General features: G+C 43.7%; 2 protein-coding genes across 2 annotated transcripts in view; one reads left to right on the plus strand and one right to left on the minus strand.

Annotated features, from left to right (window-relative positions):
• Positions 1–348: 348 nt before the first annotated feature.
• Positions 349–15,597, plus strand: part of cactin — a 20,700-nt gene continuing 5,451 nt past the window's right edge. Inside the window, exons 1-6 of the mRNA XM_086270781.1 lie at positions 349–871; positions 2,012–2,612; positions 2,706–2,801; positions 2,976–3,121; positions 3,234–3,396; positions 5,087–5,201. Coding sequence (XP_086126907.1) covers positions 573–871; positions 2,012–2,612; positions 2,706–2,801; positions 2,976–3,121; positions 3,234–3,396; positions 5,087–5,201 — 1,420 coding nt within the window. The 5' untranslated portion in view covers positions 349–572. The remainder of the gene's footprint in view (positions 872–2,011; positions 2,613–2,705; positions 2,802–2,975; positions 3,122–3,233; positions 3,397–5,086; positions 5,202–15,597) is intronic.
• On the minus strand, positions 12,703–14,492 carry LOC147308580 (uncharacterized). Its single transcript, XM_086272375.1, has one exon. The coding sequence runs from the start codon at positions 14,365–14,367 to the stop codon at positions 12,709–12,711; it is 1,659 nt and encodes a 552-aa protein (XP_086128501.1). The 5' UTR covers positions 14,368–14,492; the 3' UTR covers positions 12,703–12,708.

A 15,597-nucleotide genomic window follows, 5' to 3' on the forward strand; every position in this document is an offset into this window, starting at 1 on the left:
CTTATTACATAAGTTTATATAAAATTAAATTTACCCAGAAAAAATAATAGCTTTTAGAGCAATAATTCTTTAACATTTTATTTGAGAGGGAATTTAGGGAACTGCATTTGCCACTTTCTGACGTCACAAAAACGCCAAATATTGTTCGTGCTTCTGAGCTGTTTTCACCCTGAAATTATTTCAACACACTGACGGTTCTCAGTTGTATTCAGATGGTACTCCGAGGAGGGGTGCGGATTTCATAAATCAACAGTTAATAAACAGCGGGCCATTTGTTTCTAGTTTATTTTTCTCAAGGTTCTCGTGACGTAAATAATACGCGCCATTTCACAGAAAGCCCCTTCGAGGGGGGCTTTTTGCTGCCCCGTTAACTAGTTAAATATGTAACGGTTTTATTTTATTTTATTTTTAATATGACCTAAAAATGTGAAATATTGACATTATTTGCTTTTTAATCGTTCCAGTGCCGTTTAACCAGGTACGAACAGAATATGTCTTAAAAAGGCCCATTTGTTACATCTTATTTATGCGACAAACTGGTGTTGGGACCCCCTATTGAGAGAAAGTTCGCAATGAGTTCCAAGTCTCGACGTCGGGCTCGCTCCAAGTCCAGAAGTCGGAGCCGAGATCGGCCGAACAAGTCTAGAGGAAACAAGTCTAGATCCCCAGATGAGAGGAGAGACCACAGTCGGTCTGCCGACGGGAAAACGGCCGCTCGTGGTAGGGGAAGATCCTGCAGTCAGGACTCCAGCGATGGCTCTACGGCCCGACGTCGGCCTCAGCACAGGGTCCGCTCTGGGTCCAGCAGCGGCTCGGAGAGCGACCGGAGGCGAGAGAGTCAGAGGAACAGGTCGAAGGGTCGGTCATCAAGGTAATCGCTTTGCGAAGCGGAGTTGGCTGCTTACTTGGGATTTTATATATTATGATGGTAGTAGCAGGCCTCATTTGAACACATCGAGTGACTCCGTAAACGTAACGTTTTTCTGTCCGAATTGCGACAGCGAAAGGACATCAACAAAAACTATTCTTTTTGGGGGGAATTCCAGGAATCAGCATGCATCTATGCTTTTGCTTAGGCGCTAAATATAATTTGATGTTGACTTGCAGAACTGAGCAAGGCCTTACATTTAAAAAAGGAAGAAAAAAGATGTGTCTGTTGTTTTATTATTTGAAGAACTCATACCACCAGTGCGTGTGGCGCAGTATTGCTTACTGCAACATGCCTGTGAGACCTTCGTAGATATTCTGTCTATCCATCAATCAATCATCCGAAGGTTGTAGTGGCAGCAGGCTAAGCAGGGTATTCCAGACACCCATCTCCCAAGCAACACTTTCCAGTCCTTGCTGGGAGATACTGAGGCATTTCCAGGCAAAGTGAGATGTATAATCTCTTCAGTGGGTTCTGGGTCTAGCTCGGGGTCCCCTCCCCAAGGAGAAGGCATCTTATTACCGTAGATCACCAGGGTTTTTTTCCCCCAATATCAGCTTTTTAAAAATGTATTGCCGGAATTAAATTTAAATTAACCCTTCTTTTTTGAAAAGCAAATTGCATTTCTGAATTGAATCTTTTGTTGTTCTGTATGGTTTTTAATTGGATGTAGGTAGGGTTTAAATCATTGTACAGCATAAGGTTTGTTGTCACTGCATAAAATATACATAAAAGAGATGTGTGCACAGTATATTGCTGTATCGATGTTTGTCCCATCCTTGGTTGAGTGCCAGGCTGCTGCACAGTAATCCAATCAACTGATAGCAATGCTGATGTTCAGTGACGTTAGTGTTAGTCTTTATGTGAATGAAAAGACCTTCTGTAGATATAATCCCTATATCAACTTGTTATGGTAACTCCATTGCATGTAATAATAATAATAATAATAATAATAATAATAATAATAATAAATATGTTTTTAACTGTATTCAATGGGACCTCAGAGTTTCCTGTTATGTGGTTTTTCTGTAGTTAATATTGTATTCCTGCATTTACTGTATTAAATCACACTTTCTGTCTCAGTCCTGATTCAGATAATACAAAAATGAGGAGGAGAAAGGAACAGGAGAGTCATAGAACAACATCCCGAGAGAGGAGAAAGGGAAGATCCCAGTCCAGTTCTGACTCCCATGATGGAAGCGGCGACAGAGAAAGGAGAAGAAGAAGGAGTCCTGAGAGAGGGAGTCCACCGAGAGACAGACAGAGGAGGGAGTGGGACAGAGAGAAAGAGAGGTACAAGAACAGTGGCAGAGACAGCGACAAAAGTCGAGAGCGAAGGAAGAAAAGTGAAGACAGGGAGCGCGGGAGGAGTAACAGAAGCCAAGAGAAGTCTGACCGGGGCAGAGGCAAGCAGCGCTTCAGTTCGAGTGAGTCATCTGAGAGCTCAGAGTCTGATTGCGAGAGAGGCGCACTCAAGGAAAAGGAGGAGAGGAACAAACAGAAGGAGATGATGAAAGCTCTTGAGACACCAGAGGAGAAGAGGGCCAGAAGGTTGGCAAAGAAGGAAGCAAAGGAGAAGAAAAGGAGAGAGAAGATGGGCTGGAGTGAGGAGTACCTGGGATACACCAATGCAGACAATCCTTTTGGGGACAACAACTTATTGGGGACATTTAAATGGCAAAAGGTGAGTTCCTGACTGCAAAAGTTTGGATATTTGCCTGTCATAACCTGCTTTTGAGACCTTGTATCCCATCCACGGTTCTTTTTGCTTCCTCAGGCGTTGGATAAGAAAGGTATCGGTCATCTCGGAGAGAAAGAGCTCAAAGAAAGGAACAAGTGTATTCAGGAGGAGAACCGTAGAGAGCTGCAGAAGGTAAGAACTGTGGGATAAAAATCTTCCACATTAGTGCTCACACAGTGCCTGACTTTTTACACAAATGCTTAAAAAAAGGATGGAATTTCACTTCCCAGGCAAAACATGGAGGATCAGTTTTAAGTTTAGAGATTGGGAGCGACATATTTATACACCAACTTTATGTTGATGTAGGTGAAGCAGCTGCGTCTGGAGCGGGAGCGAGAGAAGGCCATGAGAGAGCAGGAGCTGGAAATGCTGCAGAGAGAGAAAGAGGCAGAATATTTCAAGACCTGGGCTGAACAGGAAGACAACTTCCATCTGCATCAGGCCAAACTAAGGTTAGTGTGGCTCTTACTCCACTATGATTGGATCAGTTTGTTTAAACCTCCACCTTCTACATCTGTTTATCTAATTAACCCTGCTTCACACCCTTGTTCTTTGTCTCTGCAGGTCTAAGATTAGAATCCGTGACGGCCGCGCGAAGCCGATCGACCTTTTGGCGAAGTACATCAGTGCAGAAGATGATGATTTGGCAGTGGAAATGCACGAACCATACACGTTCCTCAATGGGCTCACGGTCACTGACATGGACGACTTGCTAGAGGACATAAAGGTTTGTAGATGTGCTTAAATAAAGTGTAAAAGTTCTGTTTATGAAAGGACTGATTTTAATACAGTGTTTCATAATATGCCCATACAGATACAATATTAAAAACCCCGCTCAATTTGTTGTGTCAAGTTTAGACTGTATGTAAAACATAACATTACTCACTACGTTATGAGCTACTGCTATGAAATCTCATGTTATAGTACTGTGCAAAATTCTTAAACTATCCCGTTTCTTTATATTTTGCTTCCTGATGTTAGATGTTATTGACATTTTTTAAGTGCTCTTGAACAATAGTTCTCCTGGCTTCCTGAAGGCTCTTCTTTGATCACTGGCATCTATTTTGCTTATTTTCAGTCCAGTCCTTGTACCTGACCTTTCTCAGAGGAATCGTTGTTTGTTAAGCCACCATGAATCATTCGAGCATAAAAAGAGACCTTACCTTACGCAAGGGATGGATCTGTGCCATGTTTATCATCGACAGACAACTTGGCAAATAACCAATTTGAAATTGAATCTTCAGGCACTTTGTTACTCCACAGCATATTTCTTTACTTCAGTCAAGAACTGTCTCAGTGGAAGGGTGGCAGGAAGGAAGGAAGAAAGGGAAACAGGGAGGAGCGGGTTAGGTATACCAAATTACACAAGAGCTGGACTGAATCTGTTCAAAAGGTCTTGTAAAGTAATGAATCCAAATTTGAAGTTTTTCATTCAAATTGTCATTAACATGTACAGAGGAGGTCTAAAACTCAGTGTCCACAACATTCTGTAAAACATGGTGGGCTCGCTGTCATAGTTTGGGGCTGCTTTTCAACCAGTGGTGTTGGACAGGAAGTCAGAATTGACGGAATTATCAACACAGGAAAAGAAAATGCTGGAAGGCATCTGATTGGCAACGGCTTCATGACAGTGATCCCAAACACACTATCAATTGGCCTTCCCAGTTTAACATTATTGAAGCAGTGTGGGATCATCTTGATAGAGAATTGAACAAAAGGCAGCAAATATCCAAAGAAGGACTTTGAATTTCCTTCAAGAAGCCTCGAGAACTATTCCTGGAGACTACTTATTACAAGTCTTATTATTATGTATTATAAGAAAGCTGTCTAAGAGAGTTGGTCATACAAAATACTGACTTTCAAGCTTGCTGGAATTGTATATTTTTTGCCTTTTATATACTGAATTTCTATGTACGTTTGCACCAATCTTCCATTTCTAATAATGTCATTAATGATATAAAGATAAGGGGTGGGTCAAGACTTCTGCACAGCACTGTAGATAATATTAAGTCCTAACTTGAATATTGACTTTTACTTTGTAAAATACCTGAGCACAGATTAGTGTAAGTATCCACACAGCAGATGGTGTTAATTGGTAATTGCTTTAAAATTCTCCATTTGTCAGAATCACTTCAAACATGGTGGCGAAGTCCAATTCAGGGACTCAGATTAGCTGACCTCATGCTTAGCAGGCTACCACCTAGTATGGCCACCTAGGAAGCGACCATCTCTCACACTTCAAGTCTTAATAATATAAATGTCACAGAATAAAGGAGGCAAATCAGCTGTAGGTTGTTTAGTGTAAATCTATATTTATACATATTTACTGTAAAAATGTCAAAAGATGCATGTTAACATGTACTGATCTTAAAGTGCAGCATAATTAAAACATTACTTCATGCACAATGTTCTGGTAGGTGTACATGGAGTTGGAACAGGGCAAGAACGTGGACTTCTGGAGAGACATGACCACCATCACTGAGGATGAGATCAGCAAACTGAGAAAACTGGAGGCCTCTGGAAAAGGGCCTGGTAGGACACCCGTCACATTGTTCCTCTCTAATGGCTTTTCTCCTGATATGATTCTCTCTCTTTTTTTTTTTTTTTTTTAAATTACTGTAATGAAAGTGGAACCCCGACTTGCGAATACCCCGTTTCACAAAAAGTTCAAGTTACGAAGGCACTGAACGGCAATATTTTTGCCCGTGTTACGGCAAAATGCCCGCGTAACGAAATCCGCTAGCTCTGATTGGCTGAGCCTACAAACCCCACGACGCCTTCTGAATCATGTGACAACCCCTTGGCTTCCATACTTGCGCTTCGCTGTTCCACTTGAACAACACAGCAATTAGCCTATAGCCTGTCATTCATCCAAAATGAGGCCTGCAAGTGATGCGAGTGAAAAGAGGAAGCGTAAAGTGCTCTCGATGAAAACAAAGAGAGAAATTATTGATAAATATGAGCGAGGTGTGAAACTTGGTGCTATTGCATGTGAGTATGGCCAAAATCCTTCGACCATAGGAACAATTCTAAAAACAAAAAGAAGTCCTCAAAGCAGGTAAACCTTCAATGGGCACCACCATCATGTCCAAAAGGAAGGACCCCCATACACGACAAGATGGAAAGTCTTCTCCTTGTTTGGATTAAAGACAAGGGAAAGACTGGCGATACCCTCACAGAGACGATCATTTGCGAGAAGGCGTCTTCAATTTATAATGATTCAGTAAGTAAGGCAGCTTCCAATGAGCAGCCAACGGCATCAAGGTCCTCGCAGGAGGCACCCCCAACCTCCCCAGAGTTCAGTGCATCGCATCGGTGGTTTGATCTGTTCAAGAAGAGGACTGGCATCCACTCCGTTGTGCATCACGGTGAGGCAGCAAGTTCCGATCACAAGGCTGTCGAAGAATTTGTTAAAAAATTTGAGGAACTTATCAATCAAGAAGGCTACATCCCCACAGGTATTCAACTGTGACGAGACCGGCCTCTTCTGGAAAAAAATGCCGCCGCGTACGTATATCATCGCGGAGGAAATAAAGATGCCAGGCCACAAGCCCATGAAGGACCGTCTTACCCTCGCCCTGTGTGCTAATGCCAGTGGGGACTGTAAGGTCAAGCCACTCCTAGTGTACCACTCACAAAATCTGTGTGCCTTCAAGAAACACAAAATTTTAAAGGATAGGGTCGAGGTTATGTGGAGGTCCAACCCCAAGGCCTGGGTGACCTGACAGTTCTTTGTCGAATGGGTCAACTTGGTCTTTGGCCCTGCTGTCAAGAAGTTCCTTGAGGAGGATGATCTCCCCATGAAGTGCCTGCTGATCATCAATAACGCCCACGCCCACCCCTCTGGCCTCGAGGATGACATCCTGGAGTTCTCGTTCATCAAGGTTCTCTTCCTCCCTCCTAACACGACCCTTCTCCTCCAGCCAATGGACCAGCAAGTGATCTCTAATTTTAAGAAACTGTACACGAAACACATGTTCAAACGGTGTTCTGACATAACAGACAGTACGCAGCTCACCCTCAGGGAGTTTTGGAAAAGTCATTTCGACATCGTTGCATGCCTCCAGTTGATTTCTTTGGCATGGCGGGAGGTGAGCCGTCGAACGCTGAATTCTGCCTGGAGGATATAAACGGCCTTGTGCATAAACATCAAGAGGAGCTGTCAACGGCAGAGCTGCAAGAGTTAGAGGCGATGCAACACTCATCAGTACAGCAACAATTCAGCGAGGAGGAGGAGGAGGCCGTCATACCATCGGACGATATCAAGTGCAATCTCTGCACTTTTTAGAGGGTGGCCGATTTGTCAAAAAAAAAAATCACCCTGAAAAGAACTTTACCGCTCGGGCTATTGAGCGTTTTGGTGACGTCTGACTGTCCCACTTCAGATCCATTTTGAAAAGTAGAGAGAAACAGATGTCGTTGGATAGATTTTTCACAAAGAGGCCGACAACAAGTCAACCTTCAGGTGCAAGTGTGCCTTAGAAGGCGAAAAGCGATGAAAGTGGCAGAAGTGATTAGTTAAAAAACATAAAAATGCACAAAAAATATAACATAAAAAAACAAAGGATAAAATAGAAAATTAGAATTTTTTTTTAAAAGTTTTTTTAAAAGTTTAAAAAATATGTAAGTTTTAGTTTTAATGATATATATATATATATATATATATATATATATATATATATATATATATTGTTAAGATTCAATATTGAGGAAGGGTACAAGAGGTGATCGAAGAATAACCACACCGATCCGGCCGGGTGAAGTCAAACGAAGATTTTAATGAATACACGCGTGGGAAGGCAACTCTGTACGCAGACAGGAAGTAGTCTTCGACTCAATCAAAGCATGAACAGATATTTTATAGCATCAGGGTTTGTTTACTGACGCCCCTTCATACGTCACAGACACATTTTATACATAGATCAGATCAACATCATCATGACTTTTCACCCAGAAAATCATCTTCTATTTTCATGGCTAGCCCTTCCTGTCTACCTTTCAGTTCTTGTCTTGTTCCTCTTTCTTGCCGAGACACCAAGAAACGGTTCCTCTTTTACCAAGACAATTTTGCAGTTACAGCCAAACATAACTAACCTCTCCTCTAAATAAATCTAATTTAAAGTGTGTGTGTGTGTGTGTGTGTTGACCTCACATGCTCTTTGTGTCACCTCTTCACCTACTGTCTGTGTCTCGTCCTCAAATGCTCTTTCTCAATTCACCTGTTGCACTTCTGACCTTTTACCAGACCAGAAGCTCACTGAAACTATGTGTATGTCTTCTACTAAATAAATGTTTTAATCAAGAACCTCTACTTAAACCTTAATATAAAATGATCTGATATATAAGTGTTTTGTAAGCATGTATTGCAATTCCTTCTATGGCTCCAAGTCACTTGCACAATAGATTGTCCGAACATCGCGCCGAACAAAGCTTCCGACCCCCAATTAATTGACCGAGCTCCAACTCTTTAATAAGCACAGATATGCATTGTGTATAAAATAGTCATAGCTGCTTAAGGCCTTCTTAAAGCTATCTGTTACATTGTTAAAGCCTCGTCTTAGCCTGCGGCTCAAAATAACTTCCTGGTTTCACTTCTGCATACAACTTCCTGTCAGCCTGCAACTCAGTCTTTCTGAAAGAGACACTGTTTAAACCTTGGAATGCAATATCCATGCTGCAGATTATATTATTAATGCAATGACAATTATTTAACAATAGCAGTAAAATAATTTCCCTCCTCGACACTCCCTCTTTTGACCTCTGGAACACCAGAGGTCACAATACATTGTGTCCTCACGCAGACCCTTCTCTGGTGGTCTCGAACCTCGAGATCTCCAGGATCCTCGCCCCTCCTGTGGTCGCCGAGATCGATCTTCTGCAAAGGAAACAAAACACCTTTTCTTGCATCTCCCTAACTTATCCTATCTGGGACTCTTTAATCAAAAGCCTGATCCTAATTATCTTCTTAAATTATTGACTTGTATTTATGTATACTCTTCAACGTTACTCATCACTTTAAAATTCTTTAAGCGCTGGTTTCACGTCCAGTTGCTCGCTCTACTTTCCCTTATCTGATCATCAACATCCTGTGCACAAGTTGTCGCTGCTGCAAGTTAATCTACTCCAAAAGAAAACAACCACTTTAATCAATTAAGTTTAAGCATATAAGCAATTACTCCTGTATACATTTCATCATAGCTAAATGCTGCCTTGAAACAACTCCTATGTGTTAACACTAACTTCATTTTAAAACCTCACATTTCCTATGTTATCACCTGTTTTGGTATAACCTTTTTATTTCATTTTGCTCCCTTAATGTAACAATACCTCCTAATTCTAGTTTATCAGACTTAACCAAAATATATGCTTTCCTTCCTCTTTGGTCCTTCTTTAAGTTCAGTTAAAAGCTAAATGAATTTAGGGCCTTTTGCCTGGAATCAATACTGTCATGTGTGTTTCTTAACTCTGTGTCTGTAAGCGTGTGCAATCCTTCATGAACTCATATTATCCTCACAGTAGATTGGCTAATCATAGCGCTAGCCAAAGGCTCGTGACCCTCCAGAGACAAATTTGAGCCACAACTCCTTTAAAAGCACAAAATGCAATATGTATAAAATAGTTATAACTGCACCTGAAATACAAAGTTAACATCATCATAAACATCTTATGGTCATCAAAGCAATGGGCAGGGCTGCGACCCAATTTAGCCCTGTCTGCGCACAAATTTTAGCCAACTTGTTTTTCAAATTTAGGTTCATCCTCTCTACCTTTCCTTGAGATTGAGGATGAAAGACCGTCCCGAACTTATGTTGCACTCCCAACATCCTCTCTACCTCTTGCAAATCTTTATTCTTGAAGTGAGTACCATTGTCTGATCTAATTCTCTTGGGAAACCCATGCCTTGGAATGTAATGATTGGTTAAGCACTTAATCACACTTTTCGCATCTTCACATTTGGTCGCCCATGCTTCGGGCCATCCAGTCAGAACATCCACACACACCAACAAATACCTCACCCCACCTGGGCCTGTATCAATCATGTCGGTATAATCAATCACGACCTCTTCTCCTGGCCTTCCTGGCATGAGAAACTTACCAGCTTCAGGTTTTACTGCTGGCTTTGGGTTGTGTGCCCCACAAATTAGGCACGTTCTGGCCTTTTCCAGTATCATCCTTCTCAAATCAGGATGCCACCATCGGCACAAATTTCTCTCCATCTGTTTCACTCCCACGTGACCAAGCCCGTGAGCCTCATTCACCTTTTATTCCGCCATTTTGGCCGTTAAAGCGGGACGCCCATCTGGCCCCCTCCACAAACCGCCATCTTGCCAGGCTCCTTTGTTTTCCCACACCCCCTTTTCCTCTGGGGATGTCTCCTCCTGAGCCTGTCTAACTTCTTCCATGCTGTTAGTGCTAACCTCCTCTTCTGGGGTTACCTGCACCAGTTGTCTCTGTCCTTTGTAGCCCGCTGCTTCCTTTGCGGCTTCGTCAGCTTTCTGATTTCCTCTTGCCACCATACTGTCTGCTTGTGAGTGGCCTTTGCATTTTATAATACTTACCTCGTCTGGGTCCTCCAGGGCCTTTTCCAGTTCCTCCATTTCCTTTTTGTGACAGATGGGTGCATTAGTGGCCGTCCTGAACCCGGCTCTCTTCCACTGAGCCAGTTCCACATGAGCTGCTCCAAACGCATATGCTGAGTCAGTGTAGATGTTCACTCTCATGTTTTTAGCCAACCTCAGGGCTCAAGTTAGGGCTATCACTTCAGCTCTCTGGGCCGACTGTTGTCCCTCAATTTTTCCTGCTTCTTTCACCTGAAACTCAGTTCCTACTCTACAGACTACTGCATAGCCCGCTTTCAATCCTTCTTCATCTCTGTGGCAGCATCCATCTGTGAACCAATCCTCAGCTCCAAGTATGGGCTCTGCCTTTAGGTCTTCCCTGATTTTTCCTTCAACTTGGGCTTTCTTAATACAGTCATGTGGTTCTCCTGACCCCATTAGGTCTGCCATATTTATTCCTTCATGTGTGAATATCAAATTTGGCGCCTCTAAAATTTTGCTGAACCTTTGTTGCGTCAGTGGAGTCATTGTGAATGCCTGTGAGTTCACATAGGCCACTACACTGTGTGTAGTAAGCACTTTCAGTGGGTGTTCCCTCACTATATGTGCTGTTTTCTGAATTATCTTTGCTACTCCTGCTGCGTGTTGTGTGCATGTGGGATGCCTTGCTTCTGTTGAATTTAATCTTATGCTAACATACATAAGTACATCCCTACCTCCCTCTTTTTTCTGAAACAACACACCATTCACAACTCCCTTTGTTTCTGAAACATCAAGATAAAATGCCTCATCATAGTTAGGTGTGGCCAGATCTGTGGCTCTTGACAAATCCTGTTTTAGTGAAATGAACGCTGTCTCTGTGTCCGGCGTCCAAGGCAATTCAGCCTTCAGATTTCGAACACCAACTTTCTTGATCAGGTCCCTTAAAGGGGCCGTTTTACCCGCATAGTTCGGAATGAACTGCCTGCTGTAACCTGTCAAGCCAAGAAAGGAAAGCAACTCCTTCACAGTTCTTGGTTTTGGATGTGTCAGAATTTGGTCTCTGTGTGTGTTCATTAACCCCACTGATCTGTGTGCGATCACCCGGCCCAGGAATGTTACCTCTGGCCGGACCAACTGCAGTTTTTCTTTGCTCACTTTGAAGCCACACTCCGCCAATCTGTTCAACACCACGAGCAATGCTACCGTACAGGCCGCTGCTGACGGGGCTGCAATAAGAAGATCATCAACATACTCTATTAATGTACAGCCCCCTGGCAGTTGACATGGGGACAATGCCTCTTTCAACACCTGATTAAAAATTCCTGGTGAGAGTGCAAAGCCTTGTGGTAGGCGTGTGTACCTAAATTTGCGGCCTCTGTATGTGAATGAGAAAATGTCTCTGAGTGACTCGTGCAGTGGGAGACAAAAGAATGCATTCGCTAAGTCAATACATGTGAACCACTCTTGGTCTTCAGTTTTGTGCTTCTATTATGGTCTGTTAAATGGTATGTCAGACTTCAGCTGGAACAGGACAGGCGAACAGTTAGCTAGACCTACATCTGTGGGCCCTGCGGACCACAAAGTACCAGGCAATTTTGAGAGCTCAGCTACTGCATCAGGATGATCCATTCTTTCCCTGCCATGTATTCTGGAGATTTCTTTATGTTCTAAGATCACTGCATCGTTGGACAAACAAGTTATGCGATATATTTTACATTTTGGTGCATACCAGACATTTGGAATTTGGGTGCTTTGCCAGCATGCGTTGTCCAGCGCCCGCTTGACCATTGGTCCCAGATCTCTTGGCCCATGACCCTCGTGGACCGCCAATGTAATGTGAGGGGCTGAATCCTCTCCCACATTGTACCAAGGCAGTTGTTCATCAGTAAATTTCACAGCCGCGGCCACACCTTCTGGTCCAACATAAATGTTATGTGTTTGCACATTCCACGTCTGTCCCTCAAGATCAGACTGGAACTGTTCCCGATAGATATCGTTATCTTCCCTATCATAAAAGAGTGTAACGTGGAAAGGATCTCGCGGAGGGGAATAGACGGCCAGGCTCATTATCCAGGGTTTCCATAGCTGATAATGTCTCAAAATGCCTTCTTCCACTAGCCTCCCCCAGTAGATTTCGGCAGTGGGTTGTTCAGAGTTCTGGACTAGATATTGAGTCTTTGAAGGTGATCCCAGTTTCACAAGCAGGTCCCTGCCCATGAGATTTTCCAGGCACCTGTGAGGACACCACATATTGGTGCTTCAAAGTCTGTTTTCCCAGCTTTGTCAATGCTGGATCCGTCAATGGCAGTGTCATTGGAATCCCGGAAAAGCCTACCACATTAACTGTGTGACAGGAGAGTGTTGCACTGTCTGGTGTGTCTTTCAATGTTGAGTATGTTGCTCCAGTATCCACCAGGAAGGGCAATTCAGTGCCTTCCACGGTCATTGACAGCATGGGTTCTGCCGCCCCCCACGCTGTTCAGTTTCTCCGGGCTCCGTCAGTATTGCTCCCCCTCCCAGCCCCAGTCGGCTACTGGGTACTGGGGGGCTGGTGCTGCATTCGGGTTTGGAGCTTGATGTGCTCCCCTGTAAGCAACTCTTTGTCTTGGGGCTCCTCGTGCCTGGGGCTGATAGCCTCGCCTCTGATAATTTCGCTGCGATTCAGGGCATTCTCGGGACCAGTGTCCTTCTGCTCCACAGCTGTAACAGCCAGTCCAAGACACACTGCCAGGATTCCCCGGATTCCGAGCCCTTTGTCCTCCCCTCACGGATCCACCACGCCCTCTCTGCGGTCCACCGGTCCCCCAATTCCCTACGGGTTGACGCTGCCTTGGTGCATTGGCGGGCCAACGGTCATCAGGGTAGAGACCCGGATCCTGATCTGGCCAGTCAGGCACAGGATCGGGCTGAGGCCTTGCCACCATTATAGTCTTATTTAGTTCTTTCAGTTCTTTTTTCTTCGCATTATATTTTTCGCGAGCCTCACCCAGCTGCAGCCTAAGCAGCTGCGCCTGTACTTCATCTAACTCTTTCTTTTGTTTGTTCGTCAAATCCTGTTCCCGCTGAAGTCTGTGGGTCACATGTCTCTCCCACTGCACCGAGTCTGCAACGGCAAAATCTGGGTTCTTTTCCAAGTCAACTGCAACCTGGTTGGGCAGCCCTGCCAGCACTGCCGAACGAAACCACGCTCTACTTTCACCCTCCTTCCCCGGATGTATTCCTGTTCCTAACAACCATTGTTCCTTTGCTTTAGCTAAACACTCTCTGGGTGTGTTTTTGGGATCCCAAATAATTTTTGGAATGGCTCCAGAGTTAGGAGTTGGGTACTTCTCCCGGACTGCATCTGCTAAGTCATTCTGCACCTCATGGTATTGTAGGTCATTTGCATATCTGGTTGTTTGAGCTATCTGCTCTACATCTGCTAACCCACCACCCAGCATACAACGTCCGGCCAAAGCGCGAAAGTCGCCCAGCGCTAATTCTTCTCCTTCCCAATGTTCTCCCTTGGTTATTGGTGGAAGTTGTTTAACCAATGCTTCCAAATCTCTCACCTTATAGGCGCGATAAACTGGTTCGTTCTTTGGACCTGCTATTAGAGGCAGATTTAAACCAGGGTCAGGAGCTCCTTGTTCAAAACTCACTCTTCTACTCTTCCTCCACTTTCCTTTCCCCTTTGAGCTCTTAAATATGGGCCGTCTCTGTGCTTGGTCTCTCTTCACACTTCTTTTCCTCAAAATTAGGCTTGTACTTGGTTGAGGTTCAGCTCCTCCATCTTCGTCCTCCTCATCGTCTTCTTCTTCTGATGACGTCGCACGGTCTTCATTCTCCTCTTCTGGCCCTCCCTGCATTACTCTCTGCTTTATAACCTCCAATGCCGTTAATGCCTCTATGGACGCACGTAGGGCCTCATGCATTTGTCCATACACTTCTCCTTCAGTTTTTAACACCAAGCTCAGAGGTATTTTATCACCCAGCCCTTTCTGTTGGGATGTAATAAGTTTACTTACCTCAACCTCCATCGCTTGGCACTCTTTCTCTGCTGCTTTTAATGCTCCAGGTGAAGCCAAACGAATAGCTTTCTTAAGCTGTTCAAGCTGATCCTTCAGAGGTTTGCATCCCCTTTTCCCACTAGGTGTCGCACCCGAGCTGTCAGCCATTCTCTGAAACACAGACTTACCTCTTCCAATGGCGTTGGTCGACTCCACCTTCTTGGTCTAGGTCACCCAGACACGCTTAACTTTCGGTTTCAGTCTTCGTCTCGCTGTTCTCGCAACCACTGGCTCCTCTTCCCCTGCTCGGTGATACACAAAGTTTAACCCAGCACTTTAGACGCTGTCCTCGCGTTCTCAAGCGTTGACACTCAATCAGAATTATTCGCCCTCAAAGTGTTAATATATGACACCAGCAACCCTTATGCGCAACGCGCTCACCTCCGTATACTTACCTCTCCAATAGTTCCTCGGATTAGTGTTTTTTCATTTATTTTAAACCCATTAACGGCGCTGCGCGTCCCTTATATACTTTACAGCAACACACCCTCAAGGGTCCCTCAACTTGTCCCGTACTAATAAGTCTAAAACCAAGAAATCACCTTTATGACATTATGTCAAAGCTTTCTCCATGTTGCACAGCCTGCCACAGGTTTAACAAAAAATCGCTGCCCGAGAAGGCTCCCACATATCAAGGTGGTCGTTTTCACAAACTTCCAGCAGACCCTCAAATAAACAAAAACAACGACCCAGGCAGGCTTCCAGTTCAGCCTCCTCAATTTCTATGCACACCGAAAACTCATGGGGAGATTCTTCTGTCTCCCCGTGTCCTACACAATTCACCTCCAAATGATCCCCTACAATTGAAATTTCAGTGTGGAATGACGCAGAGATTAACATTTCCTTATTTATTCACTATATGTAACCTGAATTTTCTCTCTCTTATCAAATAACAAAGGTTATCTTTAAGATTTGTTATTGAACTACTAATTAAGTTGCTTCTTATGGTATCAGTGGTAAACTACCCCTAAAAAGTCCACTTTATTGCGTGCTCATTGAGTTACTCCTATCAAAGCTATTTAACAAGTTCAATTTACACATACTCATTAATTTGTCACGCTTATTAGTGGCTCATGGTTGCTTAAAGCCTATGTCTGACTTGACCACAGAGTTAGAGCATCATTCAATCCTCTCAGGATGACCACTCCACTTACTCTGCATCCAGTCAGCTCATGAATTAACAACCCTTGCAGACTGTAACCCTTTTATTTTTTGTTTATGCCTTCAAATCCACCTTAAATCTTCTTTCCTAAACGTTGGTTTTAAACACAAACAATTCTTATATTCTATTTTGAAACGCTGTCACCATTCATATATTTACAATGTTATTATTTACTA

Source organism: Aulonocara sp. 'chitande type north' Nkhata Bay, linkage group LG18 (assembly GCF_057382095.1).
Source record: "Aulonocara sp. 'chitande type north' Nkhata Bay isolate Kocher_YH1m ecotype deep benthic linkage group LG18, A_spYH_male_GT1.1, whole genome shotgun sequence".
NCBI lineage: Eukaryota > Metazoa > Chordata > Actinopteri > Cichliformes > Cichlidae > Aulonocara > Aulonocara sp. 'chitande type north' Nkhata Bay.